This window comes from Salvia splendens, unplaced genomic scaffold, assembly GCF_004379255.2.
Source record: "Salvia splendens isolate huo1 unplaced genomic scaffold, SspV2 ctg891, whole genome shotgun sequence".
NCBI classification, from domain to species: Eukaryota; Viridiplantae; Streptophyta; class Magnoliopsida; order Lamiales; family Lamiaceae; genus Salvia; species Salvia splendens.
In genome coordinates this window covers 3,980-31,177 of record NW_024599577.1, presented here as the reverse complement: position 1 = coordinate 31,177, position 27,198 = coordinate 3,980, and the positions used below count along the sequence as shown (strand labels likewise).

The 27,198-nt window shown below is 43.3% G+C and overlaps 3 protein-coding genes across 3 annotated transcripts; all 3 read left to right on the top strand.

The window, feature by feature from the left end:
* Window positions 1-1,716: 1,716 nt before the first annotated feature.
* On the top strand, window positions 1,717-6,202 carry LOC121791737. The gene is made up of 2 exons (XM_042189591.1): window positions 1,717-2,438; window positions 6,172-6,202. The coding sequence occupies exons 1-2, from the start codon at window positions 1,717-1,719 to the stop codon at window positions 6,200-6,202; spliced, it is 753 nt and encodes a 250-aa protein (XP_042045525.1).
* An 8,315-nt stretch (window positions 6,203-14,517) lies between these two features.
* LOC121791736 lies at window positions 14,518-14,889 on the top strand. Its single transcript, XM_042189590.1, has one exon. It carries the CDS (start codon window positions 14,518-14,520, stop codon window positions 14,887-14,889), a length of 372 nt encoding a protein of 123 aa, XP_042045524.1.
* An 18-nt stretch (window positions 14,890-14,907) lies between these two features.
* LOC121791735 lies at window positions 14,908-15,399 on the top strand. The gene has a single exon (XM_042189589.1). It carries the CDS (start codon window positions 14,908-14,910, stop codon window positions 15,397-15,399), a length of 492 nt encoding a protein of 163 aa, XP_042045523.1.
* Window positions 15,400-27,198: the final 11,799 nt, after the last annotated feature.

Genomic DNA, 27,198 nt, shown 5'->3' with positions numbered 1-27,198 from the left:
AGATTTTAATGATGAAGAAATGTTAGAGTTTCCTCCTCTTGAACACACGGGATTGATTCACACGGGGGTCACCGGAGGTAGCTCTTTGCAAGGTAGTCCAGCGGCTGCTTCGAAGCCCTCTTTGCAGCCCCAAAATGCCAACAATCCATGGAAAAATCTAAAGGAAAAGGGACCGACAGAAGAGGCTGCCACTTCGGCACCAAATTTTCACTCCGAGAAACCAAATGAAGGGCAGCCTAACGTCCATTTTGGCCGATCCATGGCAGATGTTCTTCGGTTGGGGCAGCCGGCGGAGGGCCCGATTCTTTTGGACCGAGAAAAGGCGGATAAAAGAGGCGAAGTCCGCATTGTAGACGGTAAACCATGTTTATTTTTTTTTGGCTAATGAAACTTCCCTTCTTGCAGGCCGTTTAGGTCCCGCCATCGTCGGGAAATTTTCACACTCCATCCCCCCTGCCCATCAAATCCAAAAGGCACTAGGTAATATGAAATTTGTCGGTTCTATGTCGTGGAATTTTTTGAATGCGAAGCATATTTTTATTCAATTATCTGATATGTCTGATTATGTGAAACTTTTGAATGGGCCTAACAACTCCCCTGTTTGGTATGTAGACCATCACCCAATGCGTGTTTTCAAATGGACTCCGGATTTCGATCCTTTTTTTGAGATCCCTATTGTTGCAATTTGGTGTAACATACTTGCTTTGCCTGTTCATTTATTTGAAGAGTCGTCTCTTATTGCGATTGGTGAGATGTTAGGCAAACCTGTACAAGTAGATAGGGCCACTATCACTAGATCCCGTGTCTCATTTGCTCGCATTTGTGTTGAAGTAGATTTGTCACGCCCTATTCTTGATGAGATTGATATTGATATTGCCGGAAAACATGTGACACTGAAAGTGAAATGGGACAAGATCCCTCTTTATTGCTCCGAATGCAAGCATGTTGGTCATTCGGCGACGACGTGTTATGCTTCTGGGAGGCGGCCTATGCCTCCCAAGAGGGACTATTCCCACAGGCCGACCCCACAGAACCGGCCTCCTCCCGACAGACAGGGAGAACCGCATCAGGCAGGCCCTAGTAGCCAGCCTCGGGGCCCGAGGTACCAACTTTCTGCTAGCCAGCCTACAGAGAGGCCACCCCCAGAGGTTGGACAGCCACGGCGCCAGGACAGGCGCAACCAGGGCGTGGTGATCACAGAGCCGGCACCTGGCCCCGTCTCACACCCTGGGCCTTCTTCAGCAGCCGCAGAGGGTGCACAAGCTGCATGGGACGACGGCTTCGTCGTGCCTAAGAAGAAGTATAAGGGCAAGAAGAAGAATAAGGGCAAGAAGAAACAGGCGAACACCACCTCGACGATGACACTGTCAGACGGCGAGGGATATCAGGGTATGGAGGGGGATGTTTCCTCGTCAGAAAGGGAGCGGGCCTCTAGATCCAGATCGCCTTCCATCACACGAGGCTTTGGATACGGCCCGTTATCCATGGTGTTGCACGGAGATAACATGTTCGGGGCTTTGGAGGATTTTCCCTCGGATGAGGCCGAGGATGAGGTGGACAGTGATGGCCACCAGGATCATATGATTACGGAGGTCCCGAGGATGACGCTTGATGTCACAGATCCAGTGCTGCAGTACATTGGATACACTTCCCCTCCCGCAGAGGGTTCATCAAAGAAGGCGAGGCTTTCGGCCTCGGGAGCCTACTGAGTTTCCCATGTCTTCTCACTTCATGATCTGGAATGCCCAGGGGATAGCGAACGCTACTACCCAGGGCACTTTCAAAAATATGATCGATATGTACAGTGTTTTGTTTGTCGCGGTGCTTGAGCCCCAGACGGATCCTCAGCCTTCCTTCTTTAGTAGGCGTTTTGGGTTGCAGTTTAGGTGTTCGAACACGAACGGCAAGATATGGATTTTTTCTCACAGGGACTGGCAGGTCGAGGTCATTGATGACTCTGAGCAGGTCCTTCACGTCCGAGTTTCTGTTGCAATATTCCCTTTCTCAATCTATCTCTCCGTAGTGTACGCTAAGTGCTCGAGGGAGGGGAGATACGATCTGTGGAATAAGCTCAGGGACATCTCTCTAGCTACTGACGGGGCCCCTTGGCTTGTTGGTGGTGACTTCAACATCTTCTTGTTGGAGGAAGAGAGACAGGGAAGCACGACAGACAGGCATGGGGAGATGATGGACTTCGCCGACGCTGTTGCAGACTGCCAGCTACTGGACCCAGGTTTTGATGGCCCGCCGTTCACTTGGACGAGGAGCGGGCTCTGGGAGAGATTAGACAGAGTTCTTCTTGGAGAGCACTGGACGACCGCCTTTGCGGCTACTAGGGTGACTCATTTGCCCAGGATCTCTTCAGATCATGCCCCTTTGCTCATGCGGTGCCGGCTCACGACTCAGATTCCGAGGCCTTCGTTTAGGTTTCAGAACATGTGGGTTCGGCATCACACTTTCAGGGATGAGATTGCCAGAGTTTGGGCGGCGGAGACGGGCTTCTTCGGCATGCTTAATCTTCAGTTCAAGCTCAGCAGAGTTAAGGGTTTTCTCAAGGGATGGAACAGGGAGGTCTTTGGGAACATCTTTGACAAGCTGAGGGAGGCAGAGGAGGCGGTTGCCGATGCCCAGGCGGCTTACGATGGGGACCCGACAGGGGCCCACAGAAGTGAGCTTAGCCGATGCACCGCTCTCTACGTACTCCGCACTAAGATGGAGGAGGATTTCTGGAAGCAGAAGGCTGCCATTCGGTGGGCGGCAGAAGGCGAAAGGAACTCCAAATTCTTCCATGGGTGGGTGCGACAGAAGCGGGTGAAGTCCCGGATTCACGTCATTCAGGCAGGAGGCAGACTCTCACGTCAGAGGAGGACATCAGACAGTCGGCGGTTGACTACTTCCAGCGGCTTCTCACGTCAGACGTTGAGCACTTGGAGCAGCCGGACCTTGATCTCTTGCGCAGTCTCCCAGAGACCGTGGACCGCGAGGGCCTTTGTGCAGTTCCAGACTACGATGAGGTGAGAGGGGCGGTCTTTGGCATCAGTGGGGACAGCGCCTCGGGACCGGATGGCTTCTCGTCTCTTTTCTTCCAGCACTGTTGGGACATCGTTGGAGCAGAGGTGGTGGCAGCAGTGGCGGACTTCTTCTTAGGAACTCCTATGCCCCGCAGCTTCACAGCCACGACCATCATACTCTTGCCGAAGAAGGCAAGCCAGGCGACCTGGGCAGAATACAGGCCGATTAGCCTTTGCAACGTGACCAACAAGATCATCACAAAGATCTTGACATCGCGTTTGGCGCCGCTGCTTCCTCAAGTTTTGGCGCCGAACCAGAGCGGTTTTGTAAAGGGTCGCTTGCTTAGTGATAATGTGCTCTTGGCTCAGGAATTGATTCACGATATCGGCAGGTCGCTCATTCAGAAAGCAAACTCGCCTAATCTGGCCCTCAAGCTAGATATGGCTAAGGCCTATGATCGAGTGCAGTGGCCTTTCCTCCTCCTGGTGCTTGAGAGGATGGGATTCCCGCCGGGGTGGGTGAGTATGGTCGATCGATGCATCTCTTCATGCTGGTTCTCAGTGCTTGTGAACGGGGCTCCGGCAGGTTTCTTCCAGTCTAAGAGGGGACTTCGCCAGGGAGACCCGTTATCGCCGTCGCTGTTCGTGCTTGCTGCTGATTATCTTTCGAGGAGCTTGAATAGGCTCATGGACACACATCCCGATATGGAGTATAGATGTGCTAGGCGCGCGCCAGCCATATCCCATCTGTCTTATGCCGATGACGTTATCATTTTTGTCAGGGCGCACAGACAGTCCGTGGAGAGGCTGGTTCATTGTCTCGAGCACTATTCTGCCGTGTCGGGTCAGATGGTGAACAGGGGAAAGAGTCATTTCTACCTCTTTGAGAAGTTCGACGCTTGGGCGGCTGAGGTGGCAGAGGCGAGTGGATTCCAGCAGGGATTCCTCCCCTTCACTTACCTTGGTGTCCCTATCTATAAGGGGGGGCTGAAGGCCCAGTACCTTTTAGATATCCGACAGAAGATGGTGGACCGGATTCACAGCTGGTCTCACAGACATCTTTCTCTTGGAGGGCGCCTCGCTCTGATCAAGAGCACCCTTGTCACCATCCCTCTTCACATCTTCCAGGTCCTGAAGCCGTATGAGTATTGGATGAGGGAGTTGGAGCAGATCTTGGCCCGGTTCTTTTGTGGCACGGTTGGGGAACAGAGGAAGATTCACTGGGTTAGCTGGAAGAAGAAGATTTGCCTGCCGTTGGATGAGGGAGGCCTCGGCATCCGTCGTTTCAGCGAGGTCGTCAAAGCTTTCAGCATTAAGCTCTGGTGGAGATTTCTCGCACAGGATTCTTTATGGGCGCAGTTCACTATGCGCAAGTATTGTTACCATGCTAGGCGCGCTTTTATTTCCCCTTACTCTGTGCATGATAGCTCTATTTGGCGTCGCCTCACTCGTATTAGGGGTCAGGTTCATGGTCTCATTAGATGGTCCCTAGGAGAAGGGCAAATTAGTTTCTGGGATGACGTGTGGGTCGGGGATCACCCCCTTAGGACCTATTGTCCGCCCGGGACTAATCTTCCTGCTGCTGAGGTTTCTAGGTTCTGGCATGATCATACTTGGCATTCTGAAAATCTGCATGATTATTTGGCTTTGTATGGTGTGCCTTTGTATGTGTTGGATCTTATCAGGGTTGTACCGATTGAGGTGGGCAGGCGGGATGTGATGCGATGGAGGCTCACTGGCGATGGCGAGTTCTCGACGGCCTTAGCTTGGGAGCTCATCCGGACACGGTCCCCTAGACATGTCGGACTTCGCATGGTTTGGAATGCTGGGCTGACCCCTACCATCTCTGTCTTCATCTGGCGCCTCCTCCTCCACAGGCTCCCTGTTGATTGTTATGTTCAGGCCCGTGGTATCTCTCTCGCTTCCAAGTGTCTGTGTTGTGTCTCTTCTTTTTCAGTCGAGTCTTTTCAGCATTTGTTTGTGTCGAGTCCTCTGGCGAGATCGGTTTGGGATTACTTTGATGGCTGGTTCCCTTACATTAGCACACACATTCACACGTGCACTGATTTTGCACTTAGATTAGGTTTTTGGTGGAGGTCCTCTCACAGGGCCACCGCCTTGCACATCAGCTTCATTATTCCCTGTTTGGTATACTGGTTCATTTGGACGGAGAGGAATAGTTGCAAGCACCGCGGCATTTCTTTTCGTTCTTCCCATGTTATTTGGCAGGTTGTTCGGCATTTGCGGACGTTGGTGGCGGCGGGCGTGCTTCTGCCCATTCATTGGCGCGGTTGCTCTCCGGCTGTCGACTTCATGCCTTCGGTTCCTCCTCGCCGGCGAGTTCTGAGGTCCCTGCAAGTGCTTTGGCATCCACCCGACGATCCTTGGGTGAAGCTGAACACCGACGGGGCCTTTTCTAGCTCGACGGGATAGGCAGGCGGTGGGGGAGTGGTTCGTGGTTCAGACGGTTCCCTCCTGGGGGCCTTTTGCACGCCCCTCGTAGCTGGGTCGGCCTTCGAGGCGGAGCTCTTAGCTCTTCTTCACGGGCTGACTTTGGCTATGCAGTTCTCATCGCAGGTTTGGGTCGAGATGGATGCGGCAGCAGTGGTCGCGGTGTTCACTTCAGGACGCGGAGGTGCAGCGGATGTGAGACATCACATGGCTCGCATTCGCACTTTGCTCGCTCAGATACAGTTTATGTTCTCTCACATCTTTCGAGATGGCAACCGGCCATCAGATTTTTTGGCAGGTAGGGGGGTCCAGACCCCTGCCATCAGCTTCTTTGATGCGGATTCAGCGCCTCGGTATTTGAAGTCGCTCGTGAAGATGGACCAGTTGGGCTATCCGAACTTCAGATTCAGATATCGAGATGGATGACTACTTCACATGGTTCGTGATTTTTATTTATGGGTTTTTTTTTTGTTTTTTTTTTGTTTTTGTTTTCCTTTGGATTTGGCCTGCTTTTGGCCATCATCCTTGGTATTATTTTGATGTATAGCTTTGTTATGTTTGTTTTCTAGTTAGTTAGATGGTTAGTACCCGGTCTGTGGGGATACCATAGTAGCTTTGTTAGCTCTTGTAATTTGTATCTCTCGTGCGGACCGAGTCACTTTTGGGCTTGGTTGATGTATGTTCTTTTGATGGTTTTTGATATATACAGGTTGGGGGTCCGCCTTAACCCCCCACCGTGATGGTGATTTAAAAAAAAAAGAAAAAAAAAGAAAAAAAAAAGACACAAACTGCCCAGTTTGATGGATTGGCCAGTGTCCGAGCAATGTTGACAGCTCTTCAAAGTCACTTTTCAAAGCTAAGTTGACGAGTCTTTGTGCTATCAGCGCCCACAAGCAACACTTTTGAAGGCAAAAGAAGCCAACTACCATCATGGGGAGTGGATAAGACTTCCACATCAGATTTGTTGAAAGATATGAACAAAAAACAACAAATCTTATCTTTTGGACAACTTTTCAACCACTTTGGAACCACCCCACTCTTTAGCTAGCTTAGTTAGTTTTATTTTCTCTCTCTAAGCTTAGTTTTCTCTCATCCTTGAAGCAAATTTCGAACCATAGGCAGTCATTGCCACTTTTGCTCACCATGGGGTGAAGCTTGTAGTTGTGTAGTGTTTTAATGCTTTGAATGATCTAGTTCCTTGTTGTACTCATTTTCCAAAATCTTAACTCTCTAGTTAAGGTTGTTGGGCTGATATTAAAGAGCTTTTGGTGTATTTAATTCTCTAAGTGTTTAGCATTTATGTTTGGTTGTTGATGTTCTTGCTTGTTTAGTTCGAAAACCTTATTTTCAAGTTTGCTATTTTAGGTTTGTGTTAAGCCACTTTCTTGAGGTGTATTTCCTTGTTTATTTAAGTTATCTAAGCATGTTAGGAGTCATTTTAGGAGTTGTTCATGGTTGAAAAACGTTCCAAAAAAGAGAAGTAAAAGTATGTGCAAGTAGTCGGTTGTTGTGTGATTTGTGTCGTCTAGTCGCGTTTCTTTTTGCATGCCTTTGTATGATCTTGTTGATTTCATTCTTCTAGCTTTTCTTCACCATGTTTAAGTGTTCTTGAAGCTTATTTCATCTTGTTTAAGTGTTAAAGTTTTCAGCTTTTCATTTGGTGTTTTCAAGGCATATTTAGGTAGCTAACTTGTTGATTTGGTGTTTCTCTTGCATAGTTAAGTGTTTAGCAGCCTTCTACTTAGTTCCTTTTGCTTCTTTTACTTAGTAATTTTCGTGACAAAAGCTGGTTTCTTTCCTCTTGTTCATTTTATTCCCGAAAATGTTATTTCACAAAGTTCTCGCCACTGTTTTGATCTTGCTGCTAGCTTGCCCAGTTTATTAGCTTGCCCAGTTTATGTTCCAGTTTATATGCTTTCTTTTAAATGCATTTTATTCGCACTCTTAGTTCCCACATTAGTTTAAGTGTTATTTATATTTCGTAGTTCAGTTCCCACCCCTAATTTAAAGCGTGGCGGCATCGCCAAACTCTTAAGTGTTGAAATACATAACGGATACGACCATTCCTCGTGGGATCGACATCCGACTTACCACATACTAATTAATAGTATTTTGGGAAGTGGGAACGTATAAGTATTGTTGAATAGGAAGGGACACGCGCCTGCGACACGCGTGCTAAATCTCGACCTCTCAGTAAGGCCGATAGCCACCCGGAGCTTGCGAACTTTGGGTTTGAGGAGGGGCCGAAAATTTCGTTTCCGGACTAGGAAATGGTTGCGAGCCGAACCATTCGTGGTTCCAACCGCGGGAGTCGGAGGGTGATCGCCGGAGCCGGACATTTTTTTGTTGTAAGAGTGAAAGAAAGATTGAGAATTGTAAGAATGGAAATGAGAGAATTCAGATGGGAATTGTGTAGTGTGGTGTGAAATTTTTTGTGTGGAAGTGGGGGTATTTATAGATGAAAATGTGAATTTTTAGGGAAAAACAATTGAAAAAAAATTAAAAGTGGGGAGAAAACGGATATAATTTTTTGGTAAGTGTGATTTTTTTTTAATCGGATTTTTTAATTAAAATATGATTTAAAAAAAAAAGAAATTCCAACGGCATTGCCGTGGCCAATCAGGCGTTGACACGTGTGTTGCTTGCTGACACGGACGTGCTCGATGCATCGAGCAGCACCGCGCCAGCGGCAAGAGCGGAACGGCGAGCAGCGGTGCACCGCGCCGCTGGCACGGACAGACGGACGACGCGGTGTCACCGCTGCGGATGCTCTTATTATTAGCGTTTAAAATTTTAATTGTGGTATAAATTGTAAATAAATTGATGTACATGAGTAATAAATTTGAATAATTTTTCATAAGTGAAAATGTGCATATTTTTATAGGACAAACAAAAAATAAAAAGTGTACATATTTTTATAAGACGGAGAACGTATTGTTTATTATGATGATTAAGAGGTAATTCTTTCTTGTCAAGAAAATTAATATTCGTAATTCTCAAGTGTAAGTAATAAATTACTTTCTTATTTTCATCAAAATAGTTAATTTTTCATATAAATTAAAATAATAAATTTATATTATTCTAAAAATGTATTTACATGCATGGAATTATTAAAAAATATATATAATTTATATGCAATTATTCAAAACAATATAATTTATATGCAATTATTCTATTTTGTTATTGTTTATAATACGTACTTCCTCCGTTCCCTCATAGTTGAGTCATTTTTCCATTTCACGAAGTTCCCTCGTAGCTGAGTCATTTCTATATATAGTACTCCCTCCGTCCCCGATTAAGAGCCACTCTTTTCCATTTCGGTTCGTCCCCGATTAAGAGTCACTCTTCCTACTTACTATATTTGGACATCAAAAATACCCTAATTGTTGGCAAAAGTTACCAAAATGCCATTATTTACATTAAAAAAAAGAAATGGAAATGGAAACAACAGTCAACTCTCGATTCTCTCTCTCATTCATTCTCTCACTCTCGATTCCTCCGCCTCACTCACTCTCCCCCTCCGCCTCCCTCAGAATCGATGGACACTATCGTCCCTGAAACACCACCCGACTGGGTTGACGACGACGAAATTGGTCATCAGTTCGGGGTTCACGGTGTTCCACCGTTCATAGGCGACGACGAGGTTGAAGGTCCGAAACCCCCCGATTTGTTCTTTTACGGATCTGAAACTGAAGCTCCGTCCAATGGTTTCAACGGATCTGAAACTGAAGCTCCGTCCAAGGCTCTCGACGGATCTGAAACTGAAGCTCCGTCTAAGGGTTTCGACGGATCTGAAACTACAGATCCGTCCGAGGGATTCTACGGTTCTGAAACTCTACCTCCGTCCCCATTAATCGACGGATCTGAAACTTTACCTCCGGTTGTGGTGTTTGACGAATCTGAAACTCAGCCTCCGTCGCAGCCGTTTGACTGGTCGGAGATCAATGGAATTTATTTAATCACTACACCATTATCTCTTTATCCAAAATTTATTTGCACATTGAATAGTTCAAACAAATTTATTACACAAAAAGTCAAAGAGGTCCCACATTCCACTACCTAACTCCATTTATTACACCACACATTCAAACACTTCCTTAAAACCCGTGCTCGGTCAAAGAGTGACTCCTAATTGGGGACGGAGGGGGTAACACTTTTCTCACTCTTACTTTACTTTCTTTACTTTATTCAGTTTCTACTTTATTCTTTCTACTTTTTTACCTATTTATTTAACACACTCAACATCTATTTCTTAAACTCCGTGCCGAAAAGTTCCGCGTCAACTATAAGAGAACGGATGGAGTGCTTATTTATACATAATATTGAATTAACTTATATAAACAATAAATGGTTATAATACAATGCAGTTAATAAATTACACTACATTTTAGGATATCCTAAAATGAACAGTTGATTACAGCATCTACAATAGTGTGTACCAACCAACAGCCTAGCACTATGACTGACCACATACACCTCATGCCACATTACTATGACTAACCAACAGCCTGCCACATCACTAGGACTAACCACAACACAATAATAGCCTAACATTAGGAGTAGCCGACGCCGTAGCCAATAAAACAAATTCACAAATTCACAACCAGCCGTATATATAGAGTTGAAAAAAATAATAATCAGAAAACGCGCTCGCTAGTCGCGTCACCACAATAGCGGACGAGCGATCGGCTAACGCCCTTCGCTCGCGGATGACCGCTAGTCCTACCCGTTTGTCTGTCGCCCGTTAGCCGGCTCTAGTAGTGGACGAACGCACGCCCTAATCGCTAGTCCTACCGCTAGTCCGCTACAATGGATGCTCTTAACTCTGTGACATGGACATAGAAACTCACAATATGGAGAGCCAAAAGCATGCTTCCTTGCTAGGACGGATCCTCCTTTCGTAAAGTTTGACAAGAAGATATGGGTGTCCATGGTTTATGTTATAGCATCGTCAATATGGGACCTTCGAAACAGGGTTATCTTCAAGAAACTTAACCCCAATTGGCAATGGCAGTGGCAGATCCAGAACTTTTTATTTGGGGGTTCGATATCTAATAAAAGTGATTTGTTCCTTCAAATTTGACCGATCATTTTTTTATTAGCTGTGAAATCGTTATCTTGATATAACTATATATTTATAAAAGATAATTTAAAATAAAAAATAAGTTATTTAGAACTTTTATATAGGTAGAAATATATATTACTCCAATATTTGAAATTCTTATACAGATGAAAATATAACTTTTGACATAAATTATCTAAGAATGATAATAAGAAGAGAGAAAATAATAATATTAAAGTTAAAATGGAGAAAGAGTAAAGTAAGAGAGAGAATAATGTAGAAAATAGTCTTATCTACAATATTCTCTCTCTTACTTTACTTTTTCTCCACTTTAACTATTTATAATTATTTTTCAAAATGAGTGCGCAAAATGAAATGTCTCTATTACTGTGGAAAGAAGGGAGTAGTATATTTGAGAGAAGAACAAAGAAAATTAAAAAATACATATGGAGTAATTAAGAAAAATATAAAACAAATGGAAATGCAGTTATTGGGAATTAAACTCGGTGTAAGGCTAATGTGACGCCCCGGGTTTTAATCCTCCTAATTGGATTAATTTGGATTTTTTAGCTCGATTAAGTCTCGTCCGGAAGACGTAGAATTTTGTAATCTCCTACGTCGAATTTAATATTGAATGTTCTTGAGAAAATTTCTCAAAGTGCAATGGAATTTGATGCAAGGATAAAAATAAGAGCTATGCTTTTATTTAAGTTTCACTTTGGAAATACAATTACATGGAAATATGGAGATGCTAATAGTACATGCTTACATGTATGAAAAAGACAATACAAGTCTTGGAATTTGCTAAAGTAATATGGAATATAAGAGCTTCAAGAGGAAGTCTTCTTTCTCTCTATCCCTCCCTCTCGACTTTTCCAGCTCCACCAAGCCACAAAGAGGCAGCCTTAGTACCTACAATTACACCAAAATGGGGTTAGTTTAGAACTCACAAATAAAGAGAAGATGGAGCACAAGCTCAACTAGGAAATGAGGAATAGTAGAGCTATTTGGGTCAACCATTAGGCTGCCAAATAGAGCTGAGGACAGCTCCTTTTATCAATTCCCCAAGTTTCATCAAGAGGGGAAAGCCAACAAATGTACACGGTGAGGCATGCTCACTATACAACTCAAAGTAGACAATCACCCAAGGCTGAGAAATAGCCTAGAAGGGCAGCCCCAGATAATCACCAAAATAGTATAAACAACATGATTATGAAGCTTAGAAAGAGAGCTGAGCTTATAACCAAAATTAGGAGCTCAATGCCCAAGATTCTGCCACAAGAGGCCAAGGCATTTTGCCTATAAATACCACCGCCTCCCTCTCCACTCCACACTCATTTTTCCTGCCAAATTCTCGCAAGGCAAGGGAGTGCGACGGAGTGAAGGGCGACGGAGTGAGGAGCGACGGCAGTCAAGGGGCAGCCAAGGACCGAAGGGAATCACCGAGCAAGGTAATCCCCTCGACAACACCCTCTTTTGCATCATATAGAATGGTCGGATAGCACAAGAACATAGCACTCCTCATAAGGATCCCCACAACAAGTATGAAAATAGAACAGTAGCAAATCCACCAAGTATTCCCCAGTGAACATATGCAGAACCAAAGTTACAGTGAGCCAATGCTCCCAAATGCATATGTAAAATCATAACACATAGCCAAGAATCCCAATACCACAAAGCTACTGCCCAACTTCCCTTCAAAGCACAAAAATCACAAGAACAAGGATTTGAGATAACAAAGCAATACCAAGCTGATGCATAACTCGATAATTAATGAGTAAAAGGGGGAGTGGGGAAGGGACTTAGCTTTAGAGGAAGGAGCTGCCCAACGAAGGACTCGGCGGAGGAAGCTGACGCGAATCCACCGGCGGCGCAGGTGGGGCGCAACTCGCCGACAAAGGCGACGCGGCAGGGACCCAACGGCGACGCCGCGAGACCGGTGAGCGCCGAAGCTGCGTCGCGAAGGAGGCAGCGGGGAAACGGCATGCAGCGAGCCGGCGCGACGCGCAGCTCGAACCCATATACGACTCAGGCGGCAACGCCTCTAGAGAGACACGGCTAGGGATTTGATTTGGGGAAATGTCAAATTGGAGAGGGAGGGGTCCGATTCAGGAGAAATCGAGACCACCTAGAGGATGAGATAGAAAGTCAAGGAACGGTGCTATAAGGAAATAGCACAAGATGGAATGGTGCGAGATAGACCCTCACGGTGACCAAGTCACTCGTTTAAATCCAAAGAACTTGGTGTTCTTCACCATAAAAGCCTTATGGAACAATAAGTTTGAGATGAGAACTTAGTCTGATGACATTAGATCACACAGTATAGTGGCTCTAGAGGATGACCCCTTTAGGCTCGCATGCATTGCCTTACGTTGTGTTTTCGCGTTCTGTTCTCTTGCGTTGCCTTCTCTGACTCGAGACGTGTCCTTGTGTAGATGGCTCGTCGTCGTTTTACCGCCCGGAAACGGGTGAGGAGAGGTGCTAGCCCCGAGGAGTATGAGAGGGCCTACCAGACCTACCAGAGGTGCTATGGTGACTCACTGGGCGAGTTTTTGGCGCACTACCAGCGTCTATGGTGGGATGTGGCCTTCCATGGCAGCGTCACCGGATACGACGGCATAGTTCGTCTGCTGAGTTTGCTCCCCGATGGATGGAGAGAGTGGGCTACCATGGTGGCCGATAAGTACATAATCACTGCCTACCCTGCTTATGACTTGGTAGGGGATTTTCCTAGATTCCTGTTAGAAGTATTCACTCGCTTTGTGTGCTACGGGTCGGTTTCACCCTTGTTGATCGACTCGCCAGCACCTGAGGTACAGGATCCTCTGGCGCCAAGGGAGCCAGGACGTCCCAGCCAGTGGGAGTCCGATGCAGGGCCATCTCGGCGACCAGTTGGGAGCACGACTCCGAGGGCACCGCCGGCACGCACACCTTCTATGCGGGACCCCACTTTCCCCATAGAGGCAGAGCGTGAGGCTCAGGAGGCTGCCCGAAAGGGGAAGGCCCCTGCGGCTGACTCAGAGGAGGATAAGGAGGAAGGCCCGCCAGTGGTCGCACCAGTCGGGAGCTCCTGTCTGCAGGCTATCACAGTTCCGAGCAGTTACTCGCACATCCGCTCGGCAACTGAGGCAGTCCACCCAGACATGGGGAGGCGTATGGTGCGTGTGGATGATATATGGCCGCAGCTCAGGAAGGACGGGAATGAGGCCGTGCCCCCAGCCCTCACTGAGGAGAGCAGGGAGGACCCGCACCTCCTCTGGGAATGGGCATGCGGAGAGGACGAGAACAACCCCATACTCGTCAACAGTGATGAGAAGCGCGGGCCAAAGAGAGAGAGCTCACCGTACAGCGATAGTGACAGCGACAGTGATGATATCCAGGACTGTGGCTACTACACCCCTTCTGGGAAGTGGGTTTGGCATTGAGGAGCGGTAGGTGGATTGTACCATCAGAAACGTCCTAGTGTGATGGCGTTCTGATGTAGTGTTTTCTTTTGGAGATTTCAGGGGACTACCTTTTGATTAGCACGTAAGGCCCGAGTTGTTAGAAGGGCAGTGGCTAAGTACTTTTGGTGATGTTCCGTAGTACCGGGACTTCATGATGCGTACTTGGATGTGCGTTCTTTTGTAAAAAGACCTTTCGAGGCAAACTTTTATGATTGTGTACTCGATTTGTGATATATATGAAATCTCGTTATCTTGAAAAGCAGTGTTCGTTTATATCTAAGAAAAATCCACGTTTTCTGTTTAGCCATCGCGAATGTTATGCATTTATTAAAGGAGTTTCATAAATCCCCAGGATGCCACCACAAAGAGTTGGCAGGCCACGAGGCCGAGGACGTGGAAGGGGCCGGGCACAAGCCCAAAATAACCTTCCGGTTTATGAAGGGGAAGTACGAGAGGAATGGGAGGAAGTAACACCACCTCCATCGCCAGTTCCACCACCGTCACCACCCCACCACCACCCCAACCATAGGATCGTCGGGTTGAGGAAATGTTTCTGAGACAGAACCCACCAACGTTTAACGGGTTGGGAGACCCAATGGTGGCAGAAACATGGATCCGTGCACTGGAACGCATATTTAACTTTTTACGCTGCACGGACCAGGAGCGGTTGTCCTGTGTGACTTTCCAGCTAACTGGACCCGCAGATTTCTGGTGGGAGGCAAGGAAAAAGACTATGGGTCCAATACATGTAGAGGAAATGACTTGGGAAGAATTTAAAACCGAGATCTATGAGAAGTATATTCCCAAGAGCTACAGGAAGAAAAAGGAGGTTGAATTCTATCATCTGAAACAAGGACGAATGTCGGTTACAGACTATGACCGAATGTTCTGTGAAATGGCACGGTACGCCCCAGATTAGGTAGATACCGATGCCAAGATGGCTGAGAAATTCTGTACTGGGTTGAGACATGAGATACGCATGACGCTGGCTAGCCACGGAGGACTGTCCTACACTGAGGCTCTGGGACGAGCACTGGACATCGAGGCAACCATGCCAGGGGAAAAGACTGCCCCAGCTATGAATCCTACTCAGTCCCAACCATCTAGGGACAAGAGAAAGTGGGAAGGACCACGAGCTCAACCTGATTTAAAAAGAGGAGGTTACGGACCAAGCACGCCACAATATGGTGGATACCAAGTTGGATCATTCCAAGGGAATGTGTCAGGACCCAGTCCGTGTCCTAGATGCAACAGGCTGCATGGAGGCACCTGCAAGGCAGGGGCTGATACCTGTTTCAACTGCGGGAGAGCTGGACATTTTGCTAAGAACTGTCCAAGCAAGAACTCAGGGACAAGAGCAAGACCTAACCCGTCAGCTCAGCGCCCGCAACTGCGCGCAATGAATGTCCAGGATGGATCAAATTCATAGCAGATACCAAGGAATCAACAGCAGAGGCCGAAACTCCCAACGCAGGCTCGAGCTTATGCGATGAGGCAGAAGCAGCCCGAGCTGAACCAGGGAAATTTGGCAGGCATGGGTAAGCTTTTCAACACACCCGTTATGCTTCTGTTTGATACTGGTGCTTCGCATTCTTTTATATCTGCTCATTGCGTAACTACTTTGAAACTCGATACAAAAGAATCTGAACATAGGATGGAAGTAGTTTCCCCAGTAGGAGGACGGATAGAAATATCTCGTACTTGCTCAAATTTAGAAATCACTCTGGGCGAACTTAAGGTTGTAGCAAACAACCTCAGTGTTATGATTATGTGGGACATAGACATAATCTTAGGGATGGACTGGCTGGCTGAAAACCATGCCACCATCTTATGCAAGGAAAGGCAGATTTCCTTTAGAAACCCCGAAGGAGAAACTACTCGCTTTCACGGAATCTCCATGGGAACCCGAAAGTCTGTAGTATCAATGCTGCAAGCCAGCAAGTTGATAAAGAAGGGATGCCCGGCATACCTTGTATACTTGAACAGAGAAGAGAAAAAGGTGAGAAAATTGGATGGAGTCGAGATCGCTCGTGAATTCCCAGATGTATTCCCTGATACTCTGCCTGGTCTACCGCCAGACAGACAAGTGGAATTCACGATAGATCTAGAACCAGGATCCGCCCCGGTGTCGAAAGCACCATATCGAATGGCTCCAAAGGAATTGGATGAACTTAAGGTGCAATTGCAAGAACTCCTGGACCTGGGATTCATCAGACCCAGCGTCTCACCATGGGGAGCACCTGTACTGTTCGTCAAAAAGAAAGACGGAACCATGAGAATGTGTGTAGATTACCGAGAGCTTAACAAGTTTACTCTCAAGAACAAGTACCCGTTACCCAGGATCGATGATCTGTTTGATCAGCTCATGGGAGCCAGTGTGTTCTCCAAAATGGACCTGAAGTCAGAGTATCACCAACTGAAAATTAAGCCAGAGGATGTGCCTAAAAGGGCCTTCCGAACCAGATACGGTCACTATGAATTTACTGTGGTGCCATTTGGACTAACGAATGCACCAGCAGTATTCATGGATTTGATGAACCGCGTTTTCCATCCATATCTTGACAAGTTTGTCCTAGTCTTCATTGACGACGTGTTGATATACTCTAAAAACAAAAAGGAACACGAGGAACACCTGCGGCTTGCCCTAGAAACACTACGGGCAGAAAAGTTGTATGCCAAATTCAGCAAGTGCGAATTTTGGCTCAAAGAGGTGAATTTTCTCGGACATATTGTGACAGCAGAAGGAATCCGAGTGGATCCTGCTAAAGTGGAAGCAGTACGGAATTGGAAGGCGCCGACAACGCCTAATGAGATCCGAAGTTTCCTCGGACTAGCTGGCTACTACAGAAGGTTTATTGAAGGATTTTCAAAAATCGCCAGGCCAATGACTCAGCAACTCAAGAAGGGAACCATAGTCTCATGGTCTCCCGAGTGTGAGGAAAGCTTCCAGCTACTAAAGGAGAAATTGACCAGTGCACCCGTACTAGCCGTCCCAGAGACAGGGACAGATTACGTTGTCTATACGGATGCTTCCAAAAGTGGACTTGGGTGTGTGTTGATGCAGAATGGGAAGGTGATTGCTTATGCATCACGACAGCTCAGACCACACGAGCTCAATTACCCAACACACGACCTAGAGCTAGCAGTAGTGGTTCACGCGTTGAAAATTTGGAGACACCATCTATATGGAGTTAGGTGTGAGATTTTCACGGACCACAAAAGCCTCAAATATCTCTTCGAACAAAAGGACTTGAACATGAGACAGAGAAGATGGCTCGAACTGGTAAAAGATTACGACTGTGGCATAAACTACCACCCGGGCAAGGCTAACGTCGTGGCAGACGCGTTGAGCCGTAAAAGTCAGCACCAATTAGCAATCCTGTTCACCCAGGAATAAGAACTGCTAAAAGAATTTGACAAAATGAGTTTGGAGATGGTGCAAGCGCCCGAAACAATTGGAAGTATAATTTCGACCCTAGTAGTTGTTCCCGATTTAAGAGCCAGGATTGTGGAAGCCCAGAGACGGGACGAGACTCTAGAGAAGTGGCGTTTGAAATTGAGAACAGGCAAACAAGAGAATTTCCAGGAGGAGGCAGACAATGCGCTCCTGTTTGAGGGGAGACTGTGTGTGCCCAACCAAGAGGAGCTCAGAAATGAGATAATGAGCGAGGCGCACGATACCCCATACACCGCCCACCCAGGGAGTACGAAAATGTATCAAGACTTAAAGAAGAAATTCTGGTGGGACGGCATGAAGAGAGATATAGCTTCCTACGTCGAGAGGTGTCTTGCCTGTCAACAAGTTAAGGCACTACACCAGCGACCATATGGAAAGCTACAACCGTTGGAAATTCCCGAATGGAAATGGGAACACATAGCCATAGATTTTGTCACGGGACTGCCAAAGTCTCAGAGAGGAAATACTGCAATTTGGGTAATAGTCGATCGTCTCACTAAGAGCGCTCACTTTATACCAATCCCTATCACGTACGGATCAGAGAAGTTAGCCCAGATATACGTGAAGGAAATCATTCGCCTGCACGGTATACCGGCAACGATCACGTCGGATAGAGATGCCAAATTCACATCCCGATTTTGGAAAAGCTTACAGAAAGAACTGGGGACACAACTGAATTTTAGCACAGCATTTCACCCACAGACCGACGGACAGTCGGAGAGAACAATTCAGACACTCGAGGACATGCTGAGAGCAGTAGTGCTCGATAGAGGAAGCAATTGGGAACAAGTGTTGCCGCTAATAGAGTTTGCCTACAACAATAGTTACCAGGCAACAATTGATATGGCTGCGTACGAAGCACTGTACGGGAGAAAGTGTAGATCACCCCTCTATTGGGACGAGGTCGGTGAAAGGAAAATTTTGGGTCCGGAAGTAATTGAGGAAATGATAGAAATTGTCAGAAAGATCAGAGGGAGAATCAAAGAGGCTCAGGACAGACAGAAGTCCTATGCAGATGTCCGACGGACTGAATTGCAGTTTGAGGTGGGAGATAAAGTCTTCTTAAAAGTATCACCCTCAAAGGGGATAGCCAGATTTGGAGTCAGGGGAAAACTCCGACCCAGATATATAGGACCGTATGAGATCCAAGAAGCGGTCGGACCAGTGGCTTATCGATTGGCGTTACCGCCAAGCTTTGGAAACGTTCACAACGTATTCCATGTGTCACAGCTTAGGAAGTATGTGTTTGATCTGAAGCATGTGATTCATCGGGAAGAGATGATATTAAACCCGGATTTGAGTTATGAGGAAAGGCCGAAAGCAATCCTGGACAGATCCATCCCTTCAGTAAAAGTACTTTGGGAGCACCACGGGCAGGAAGAGGCCACGTGGGAGTTAGAGAGTAAAATGAGGGAGCGATATCCCGAGATGTTTGAGTAAAGCCGTACAAATTTTGGGACAAAATTTTGTTTAAGGAGGGTGGAATGTGACGCCCCGGGTTTTAATCCTCCTAATTGGATTAATTTGGATTTATTAGCTCGATTAAGTCTCGTCCGGAAGACGTAGAATTTTGTAATCTCCTACGTCGAATTTAATATTGAATGTTCTTGAGAAAATTTCTCAAAGTGCAATGGAATTTGATGCAAGGATAAAAATAAGAGCTATGCTTTTATTTAAGTTTCACTTTGGAAATACAATTACATGGAAATATGGAGATGCTAATAGTACATGCTTACATGTATGAAAAAGACAATACAAGTCTTGGAGTTTGCTAAAGTAATATGGACTATAAGAGCTTCAAGAGGAAGTCTTCTTTCTCTCTATCCCTCCCTCTCGACTTTTCCAGCTCCACCAAGCCACAAGGAGGCAGCCTTAGTACCTACAATTACACCAAAATGGGGTTAGTTTAGAACTCACAAATAAAGAGAAGATGGAGCACAAGCTCAACTAGGAAATGAGGAATAGTAGAGCTATTTGGGTCAACCATTAGGCTGCCAAATAGAGCTGAGGACAGCTCCTTTTATCAATTCCCCAAGTTTCATCAAGAGGGGAAAGCCAACAAATGTACACGGTGAGGCATGCTCACTATACAACTCAAAGTAGACAATCACCCAAGGCTGAGAAATAGCCTAGAAGGGCAGCCCCAGATAATCACCAAAATAGTATAAACAACATGATTATGAAGCTTAGAAAGAGAGCTGAGCTTATAACCAAAATTAGGAGCTCAATGCCCAAGATTCTGCCACAAGAGGCCAAGGCATTTTGCCTATAAATACCACCGCCTCCCTCTCCACTCCACACTCATTTTTCCTGCCAAATTCTCGCAAGGCAAGGGAGTGCGACGGAGTGAAGGGCGACGGAGTGAGGAGCGACGGCAGTCAAGGGGCAGCCAAGGACCGAAGGGAATCACCGAGCAAGGTAATCCCCTCGACAACACCCTCTTTTGCATCATATAGAATGGTCGGATAGCACAAGAACATAGCACTCCTCATAAGGATCCCCACAACAAGTACGAAAATAGAACAGTAGCAAATCCACCAAGTATTCCCCAGTGAACATATGCAGAACCAAAGTTACAGTGAGCCAATGCTCCCAAATGCATATGTAAAATCATAACACATAGCCAAGAATCCCAATACCACAAAGCTACTGCCCAACTTCCCTTCAAAGCACAAAAATCACAAGAACAAGGATTTGAGATAACAAAGCAATACCAAGCTGATGCATAACTCGATAATTAATGAGTAAAAGGGGGAGTGGGGAAGGGACTTAGCTTTAGAGGAAGGAGCTGCCCAACGAAGGACTCGGCGGAGGAAGCTGACGCGAATCCACCGGCGGCGCAGGTGGGGCGCAACTCGCCGACAAAGGCGACGCGGCAGGGACCCAACGGCGACGCCGCGAGACCGGTGAGCGCCGAAGCTGCGTCGCGAAGGAGACAGCGGGGAAACGGCATGCAGCGAGCCGGCGCGACGCGCAGCTCGAACCCATATACGACTCAGGCGGCAACGCCTCTAGAGAGACACGGCTAGGGATTTGATTTGGGGAAATGTCAAATTGGAGAGGGAGGGGTCCGATTCAGGAGAAATCGAGACCACCTAAGGTGAGAACTCGCCGAGAGAAGAGAAAAAAAAGGGGGACGCCGCTGGTTTCCTTTGCATTTGCAGAAATTGGAATTTTATGTTGGGAGAGAGAGTGATTCACGATGGCAGCAAAGGGAGTAGGATATGGGCTGATGCCATATGTTTTGTTTGGGCCCTTAAGTTAATTAAATGGGCTAGCAGAAAAGGAAATTGGGCCACTAGATTTAAATGAATTCTGGGTCAAGTGATTTAAAAGGGGAAATGGACTAAGTCCTATTTAATTAGTCAAGGGAAGTGGGCTGCCTCGATTTAAGAGTTGGGCGGAGGATAAATAATTGGGCCGGAAATTAAATTAGTGGATTTGGGGAAATTAATTTGGTAGAGCGGAATTAATTTAAGGAATTGAGCTTGAAGCTTAATTAATTCCCGAATAAATTATTGAGTTCCCGAGGATGGAAAATTTTAAGGCGAAGAAGCGAGGGCCGACCGGCGTCGCCCCGCGACGCCGTGGGCGGCCTTAAGAGGTCTTAAGAAGCCTTAAGAAAATTCCGAAAAAAAAGGAAATTAAGGAGGGATTTTAAGAATCCATATTATTTGAGAAAATAGAGTTTCTCCAAAAGAAGTAAAAGAGAATGATTAAGTGTTGCAGAGCAGTAAAGCCAAGTTAGGATTTAAAGAGAAATCCTATAAGCCGAGACTAAGAGATAGATGCTATCCTGCAGGATGCATGCATTCTTTTCAGAGAAATAGTTCAAGTGCTAATTAGCGTGTTACGCTATTATTTTCAAGGGAGAAAAATATTCGGGGGCAAGTGAGGCCCAGCGAGGAAATTAAGTGAAGATAAGCACAAGAGGTGGGCTTTCTTTTAATATCCAGCACTATAGTGTGGATATAAAGCAAATGTTTTGAAGTATGAAATATCTTTTCTGAAAAATGAGAATGTGATCATCTCTTTTAAAGTTGTTGTCATGCCAGAAAATATTTGTTTTTGACCTGTCTGATAGGGCTATATGCTGAGACTTTTGGCGATGCCAAAAGGTTAGTAACGAATTCGGTTCTCAATAGGACCGCAAATCCTATTCGGAATTAAGTGCACAAGAGCTGTGAGCCATCCTAGAGAGAGGTTGGCCGGCGAGGGTGCTCGTTGAAGGTGGCCACCTTCACGGCACACTAGTTTCTCAGACATGGCAGAATACCAAGAACTTAGACTGCAGTCGGACTTTTAATATCACAAAAGAATTTAGTATGCTCGGGCCTTTTAAGAAAAACCCCCGGGTGATACTGTGGATGGATGACAACTTATATTGTATGTTTTGTTTTCGGCATGTGTTCACTGAGTACTCCTGTACTCAGCCCTGCATGTATTTATAAACGTGCAGGTTGAATGTCAGGATGGAGTAAAGATTGATCGGAGTCGATGCTATTAAATAAGCCTGTGGATATCTCGACGATTCGTGTCTTCATACACGAAGTCGTTCAGTTGGGACCTATTCCGCTGTGTTTTGTTGAATGAGAATAGTAATGTCTCTTCATTGAACTCTGATTCAGTTGACATGTCAATCACATTATTTTGAGAATTATATCGAATACTTGACTGCTATTTCGATAATATCATATTTGGCCTTTGATAAGTTCCTCAGATTTTCCCCATTTTCTATCCCCGCTTCTTTAATCCCCCATTAGTCGCGAATCACCCATTCTTGTTATCCTTAATGAGAATTGGGTCGTGACAGCTAAGGCACAACTACTTCCTGCCGCTGCGTCAAAGCACATTTTTAGAAATTATTTCATCGAAAGACTATATAAATACGAACAATATTTGGGGGTACAGTTCTACCCCTTGTTCTACATTGGCTCCGCCAGTGCCAATTGGGATATGGCAAAGAAGCATTTGTTTTTGCGGCTTGGTTTGTGAATTGAAGGTTGGTGTCTGGTCTTCCCTTTTCACCTAAGTAGGTTTTGGAGGTGTTTTTCTTGTTGTTCTCGTTGCTTGGTATCTTGTGTAGCTAACTGGTGTTGCTCTCTTAACTGCTCTCCTTGTTTTCGTTCTGGTTGTGCTTGTTTTGTGAGGTTTGTGGGGTATATATTTCAACCCATGACCTTTTGTTTTTCTTCTTTTGGGGTGACTTTATTTTAGTTGTACTTTTGAGTTCTTGGCTCGCCCTCGTGTCATGGCTTGAGCACGATTCGTGTTTATCAAAAAAAAAAAACTCGCAATATTAATATTACATGAGTTTTTAAAAGGTTAGTCTAAATTCATTATTGGCCCTATTAATTCTATGACGTTTTATTTTTGATTCAAAGCATCATGTTTGATAGCTTTTGGAATTTAATATCATTATCATCAATTGGTCTATTTTTGTTATAAAAATGACACTGCCGTGAAATTTGATGATCACATCGATTTGGACTTATACTAGTACTACTAACTTGAATGGACCAACTCAAGGTTAAGGACCGATATTTTTTTAAAAATACTACTACCTCCTCTCACTTTAAGTGTCACATTTAGTATGAGCAAGAATTTAGAAAAATGTAAAAAAAATAGATTGGATAAGTTAGTAGGTCTCACTTATGTTAATTAGTTTATAATAAAGAGTGATGCTAAACAACTACATTATGGTCAACCACACAAGGATATATTAGTAAATTTATATATTAATTATATATTAAAATATTAATTATAGTTAGTGGATAAATTTAAAATACTTTATTAACCCTCAATCTATATTTATATTTTTGACTCACAATTCCCTCTATTCTTTCTTTTCAAATTTGAATTAAAATTAGTATATTAATTACGTTTTATAGTTCCAACAAACTAAACACTATTACACAAATTTTAATATGACTATGATATTTTTAAATAATATTAGTGTTACTCCATAACATTGCTTTATCAATTTACCACCGTATGGCAATATGGAGAAAATTTGCTCATATTAGCAATGGGAGGAAATATTCATCTAATCATCTTCATATTCTTATACTCTAATAAAAGTTAAAAAATGAGAATTTCCGACTCTTCTACCAACCCACAAAAATGTGAAATAACCGTTGTTAATTTTTTTAGAGAAAATATTCATATATTAATAAATAAATAAATAAATAAGTTACGAATTTTGACTCACAATTCCCTCTATTCTTTCTTTTCAAATTTGAATTAAAATTAGTATATTAATTACGTTTTATAGTTCCAACAAACTAAACACTATTACACAAATTTTAATATGACTATGATATTTTTAAATAATATTAGTGTTACTCCATAACATTGCTTTATCAATTTACCACCGTATGGCAATATGGAGAAAATTTGCTCATATTAGCAATGGGAGGAAATATTCATCTAATCATCTTCATATTCTTATACTCTAATAAAAGTTAAAAAATGAGAATTTCCGACTCTTCTACCAACCCACAAAAATGTGAAATAACCGTTGTTAATTTTTTTAGAGAAAATATTCATATATTAATAAATAAATAAATAAATAAGTTACGAATTTTGGATAAGAACTAATGAAGAGTTAGATGATAAAAAATTACTAGTTTATAATATTAGATCTTAAGCACATTCAAAGACTCATATCATTTAATCAAACACTAATGTCCTAAGATTTCTCTAATAAAAATTAAAACGTTGAATGAGAATAAACCACTAATTAAAATTTTGCAATGTTAGTTATCAAGCACATAAAAAAATGAAATACTTATCTTTCGGATTTCTCTATTAAATGAAGATTAGATGAAAATAAACCACTAATTCATTTATCTATTTTGTAACATTAGAACTCAGTCAAGACCAATGACATTATTATTTCTCTTACAAACCAAATAGAAACGAATACTACAAGCACACACAAACAAATTAAGGATCAACAACTGAATATTTTGACAATCGCACATTACATGCTGCTAATTTGACAATTGTTCATGCGAAAAAAAGAACGGAACAAAAATCCAAATTTGACATCAATCAATACACCAGAAACAATTGTTAGAATAAGTAATCATAAAAGACATACAAAAAATTCAATAAACCTGAAACTAAACAATCCTAACCCGTATAATGAACGAATTACTGAATCGCGATGCACATTCTTGGAAGGAAAATTCTAGTTTTGTAATGAAACAAACGACATCGAATTTCCAAAACAAATGCACTTTTATGTAACACAAACTGAAATTCTTGCTCCCTTATCGCTTTTTGGTCCTAATATTTACTTGATTTCGGGCTTTAGAAAAATCGACGACTCCTGGTTGCACCTAAAAACAAAACAAGACCTTCGAATGATGAGAACAAGAAGGGGAAACCATGTTTGCACGGTCAATCGACGGTGAAATATGTTCTTTGGATTAAAAAATGCAGTGGTTAGGGTTTTGGATGTGGCAGGAAGTGAGGGGGATGTGAGAGATGAAGAGAGTGGAATGACAGAGAGAGTGGTATGTGAATCGTCTATCATAATATCACGCGGAATTATAGGACCTGCCGTTTTAAAATATATTCAATAAGTACCGTGTTTACAATTCTGCCCCCATAATGTACATTATGCATGAAATAATGTAGCTCGGTTAATTTAAATTACATCCATCCAATCCATCTATCTAATGGCTATGATTTGTTTTATGTCTAAAATTAAGAGGGTGTTGGGACCTTAATGCACCCCTTTTATGATATTAGACTTAAGATAATAAATATTTATTTAAACAAACACTAATGTCATTAAGATTTTTTATTAGGAACAAATCCCTCTTTACTTGCCACTAATAATTTAAGACATTGTTTAATCAATTATTTCTAATCTTAGTTTTAGTTTTGATTCAGATATATTGATAGTTTAAAATAAAATATACTAACATTTTATTTCATGGCTTGAGGGGACTAGAAATAATTATGGGTTATTGGCTTAGGGATGTGATCAAATGCAAACCATATATCTAATACAAACTCAAAACTTTAATCATAGCCTTTAATTATAACAGATCTGTGGTTAATATTGCGTAGAATTTCCATCTCAACAAGAGCATGTATTTTGTCAACAGAGAGTATTTTTGTAAGTTAAGTTTCTGAACGGCTCTTGCGTTCCTAATTTCTCTCCCACCTTCCAAAACCAAAAATATTCACATCTTCGAAAGGATCTTAACACCACTGTAATTGACGTCAAAACTTTATTCTGAAGACTTAAATTGATTTCTTTGCCGGTGTATTCAAGAATTTATTTTATGACTGTACCGTCACCGGCGTAATATTATCCCGCTGAATTTCATATTTCATAAAATCAATTTCGGCGTATTCTGTGTCACAACGATTTTTTATTATATGGAGGGTTCTAACGCTGATAAAGGTAATTTCATGGTAATGAGAATTATAGGTCAATCTTTATGCCGCAAAAGATTTTTGATTTTTCATTTCCAGATTCATGTTTTACATATGTCGAAGATTGACACATTCGTGATTCATAATTTCCATACGTTGAAGATTGACACATTCGTGATTCGTGATTTTCATATTTTAAAGATTTTTCATTTCCAGATTTGTGATTTTCAGATTCTTAGGATGTAGATGTCCGTATGTTGAGTGGATTGCGAATACAATTTGTTATTCAGATTGTGTTTGTTTTCCGTTGAACCTGTGTTGAAATTATTGGAATTTTTGTTGATATGTCGTATCACATGGCTGATCCTATGTTGACATTTGTAAGCTACGGTTGATTCTATGTTGCAATTCTATTGATATTTTTGTTGATTTTATATTGATATATATAGTTGTTGTGCGAGTTCATTTTTTTAATTCTTTGTTGACATCTGGCTGCTTTGTGTATCAATCTCAATAATTCCAAAAGTGATTCAACACGATTAAAACAATGGACATAAATTCAACAAAAAATCTACAAAAAATTAACACAAATTTTAGAATCAATATAGAATCAATACGATTTCAACAAAATATTCAACATAGAACAAAAGAATCAACGCAATTTCAATGCAAAAAATCACTAACAGCAGAACAAAAGAATCAATGAAATTTCAGCGCAAAAAATCAACACAGATTTCAGAATTCAACAAAAAAGCAACACGATCGATTCAACACAAATGCAACAAAAAATCTTCTTAAAATTAACACAGATTTTAGAATCAACACAGAATCAACACGATTTCAACACAAAATTCAACATCAACAAAGAATCAACGCAATTTCACCGCAAAATTTAAGCAATTTTTTCGACGAAAAGGAGAGAGAACGACGAAAAGGCGAAAAGTTGGAATGAGGGGGGGGGGTTATAATTGAAACGGTTTAATTAACGTGAATAGTGGAAGGAGAGAGAACGACAAAATCGGGGTTACACAATTATTCTATAATTAAATGATTCATTGTATTATGAAAGTGTCTAATATACCCTCTATTGATAGATTCATAGAAGTTATTGAAATTTTAATCTGGAAACATAATAAGCGTTGATCTGTAATAATTAGTGGTTAGGATTAAAGTTTTGAGTTTGTATTAGATATAAGATTTTCATTATATCACTACCCTATTGGCTTATTGCCATTCGTGGAAGGTATTAGGAGAGGGAAAAACTGAAAATAAAAAAAAATGGGAGAGAGAATAAATATGGGTAATTGTGTTGGCATTACTTAATGATACCGGTAATCAAGAAGAAAAAGGATGTGGGAGAGAGGGAAAATCAGG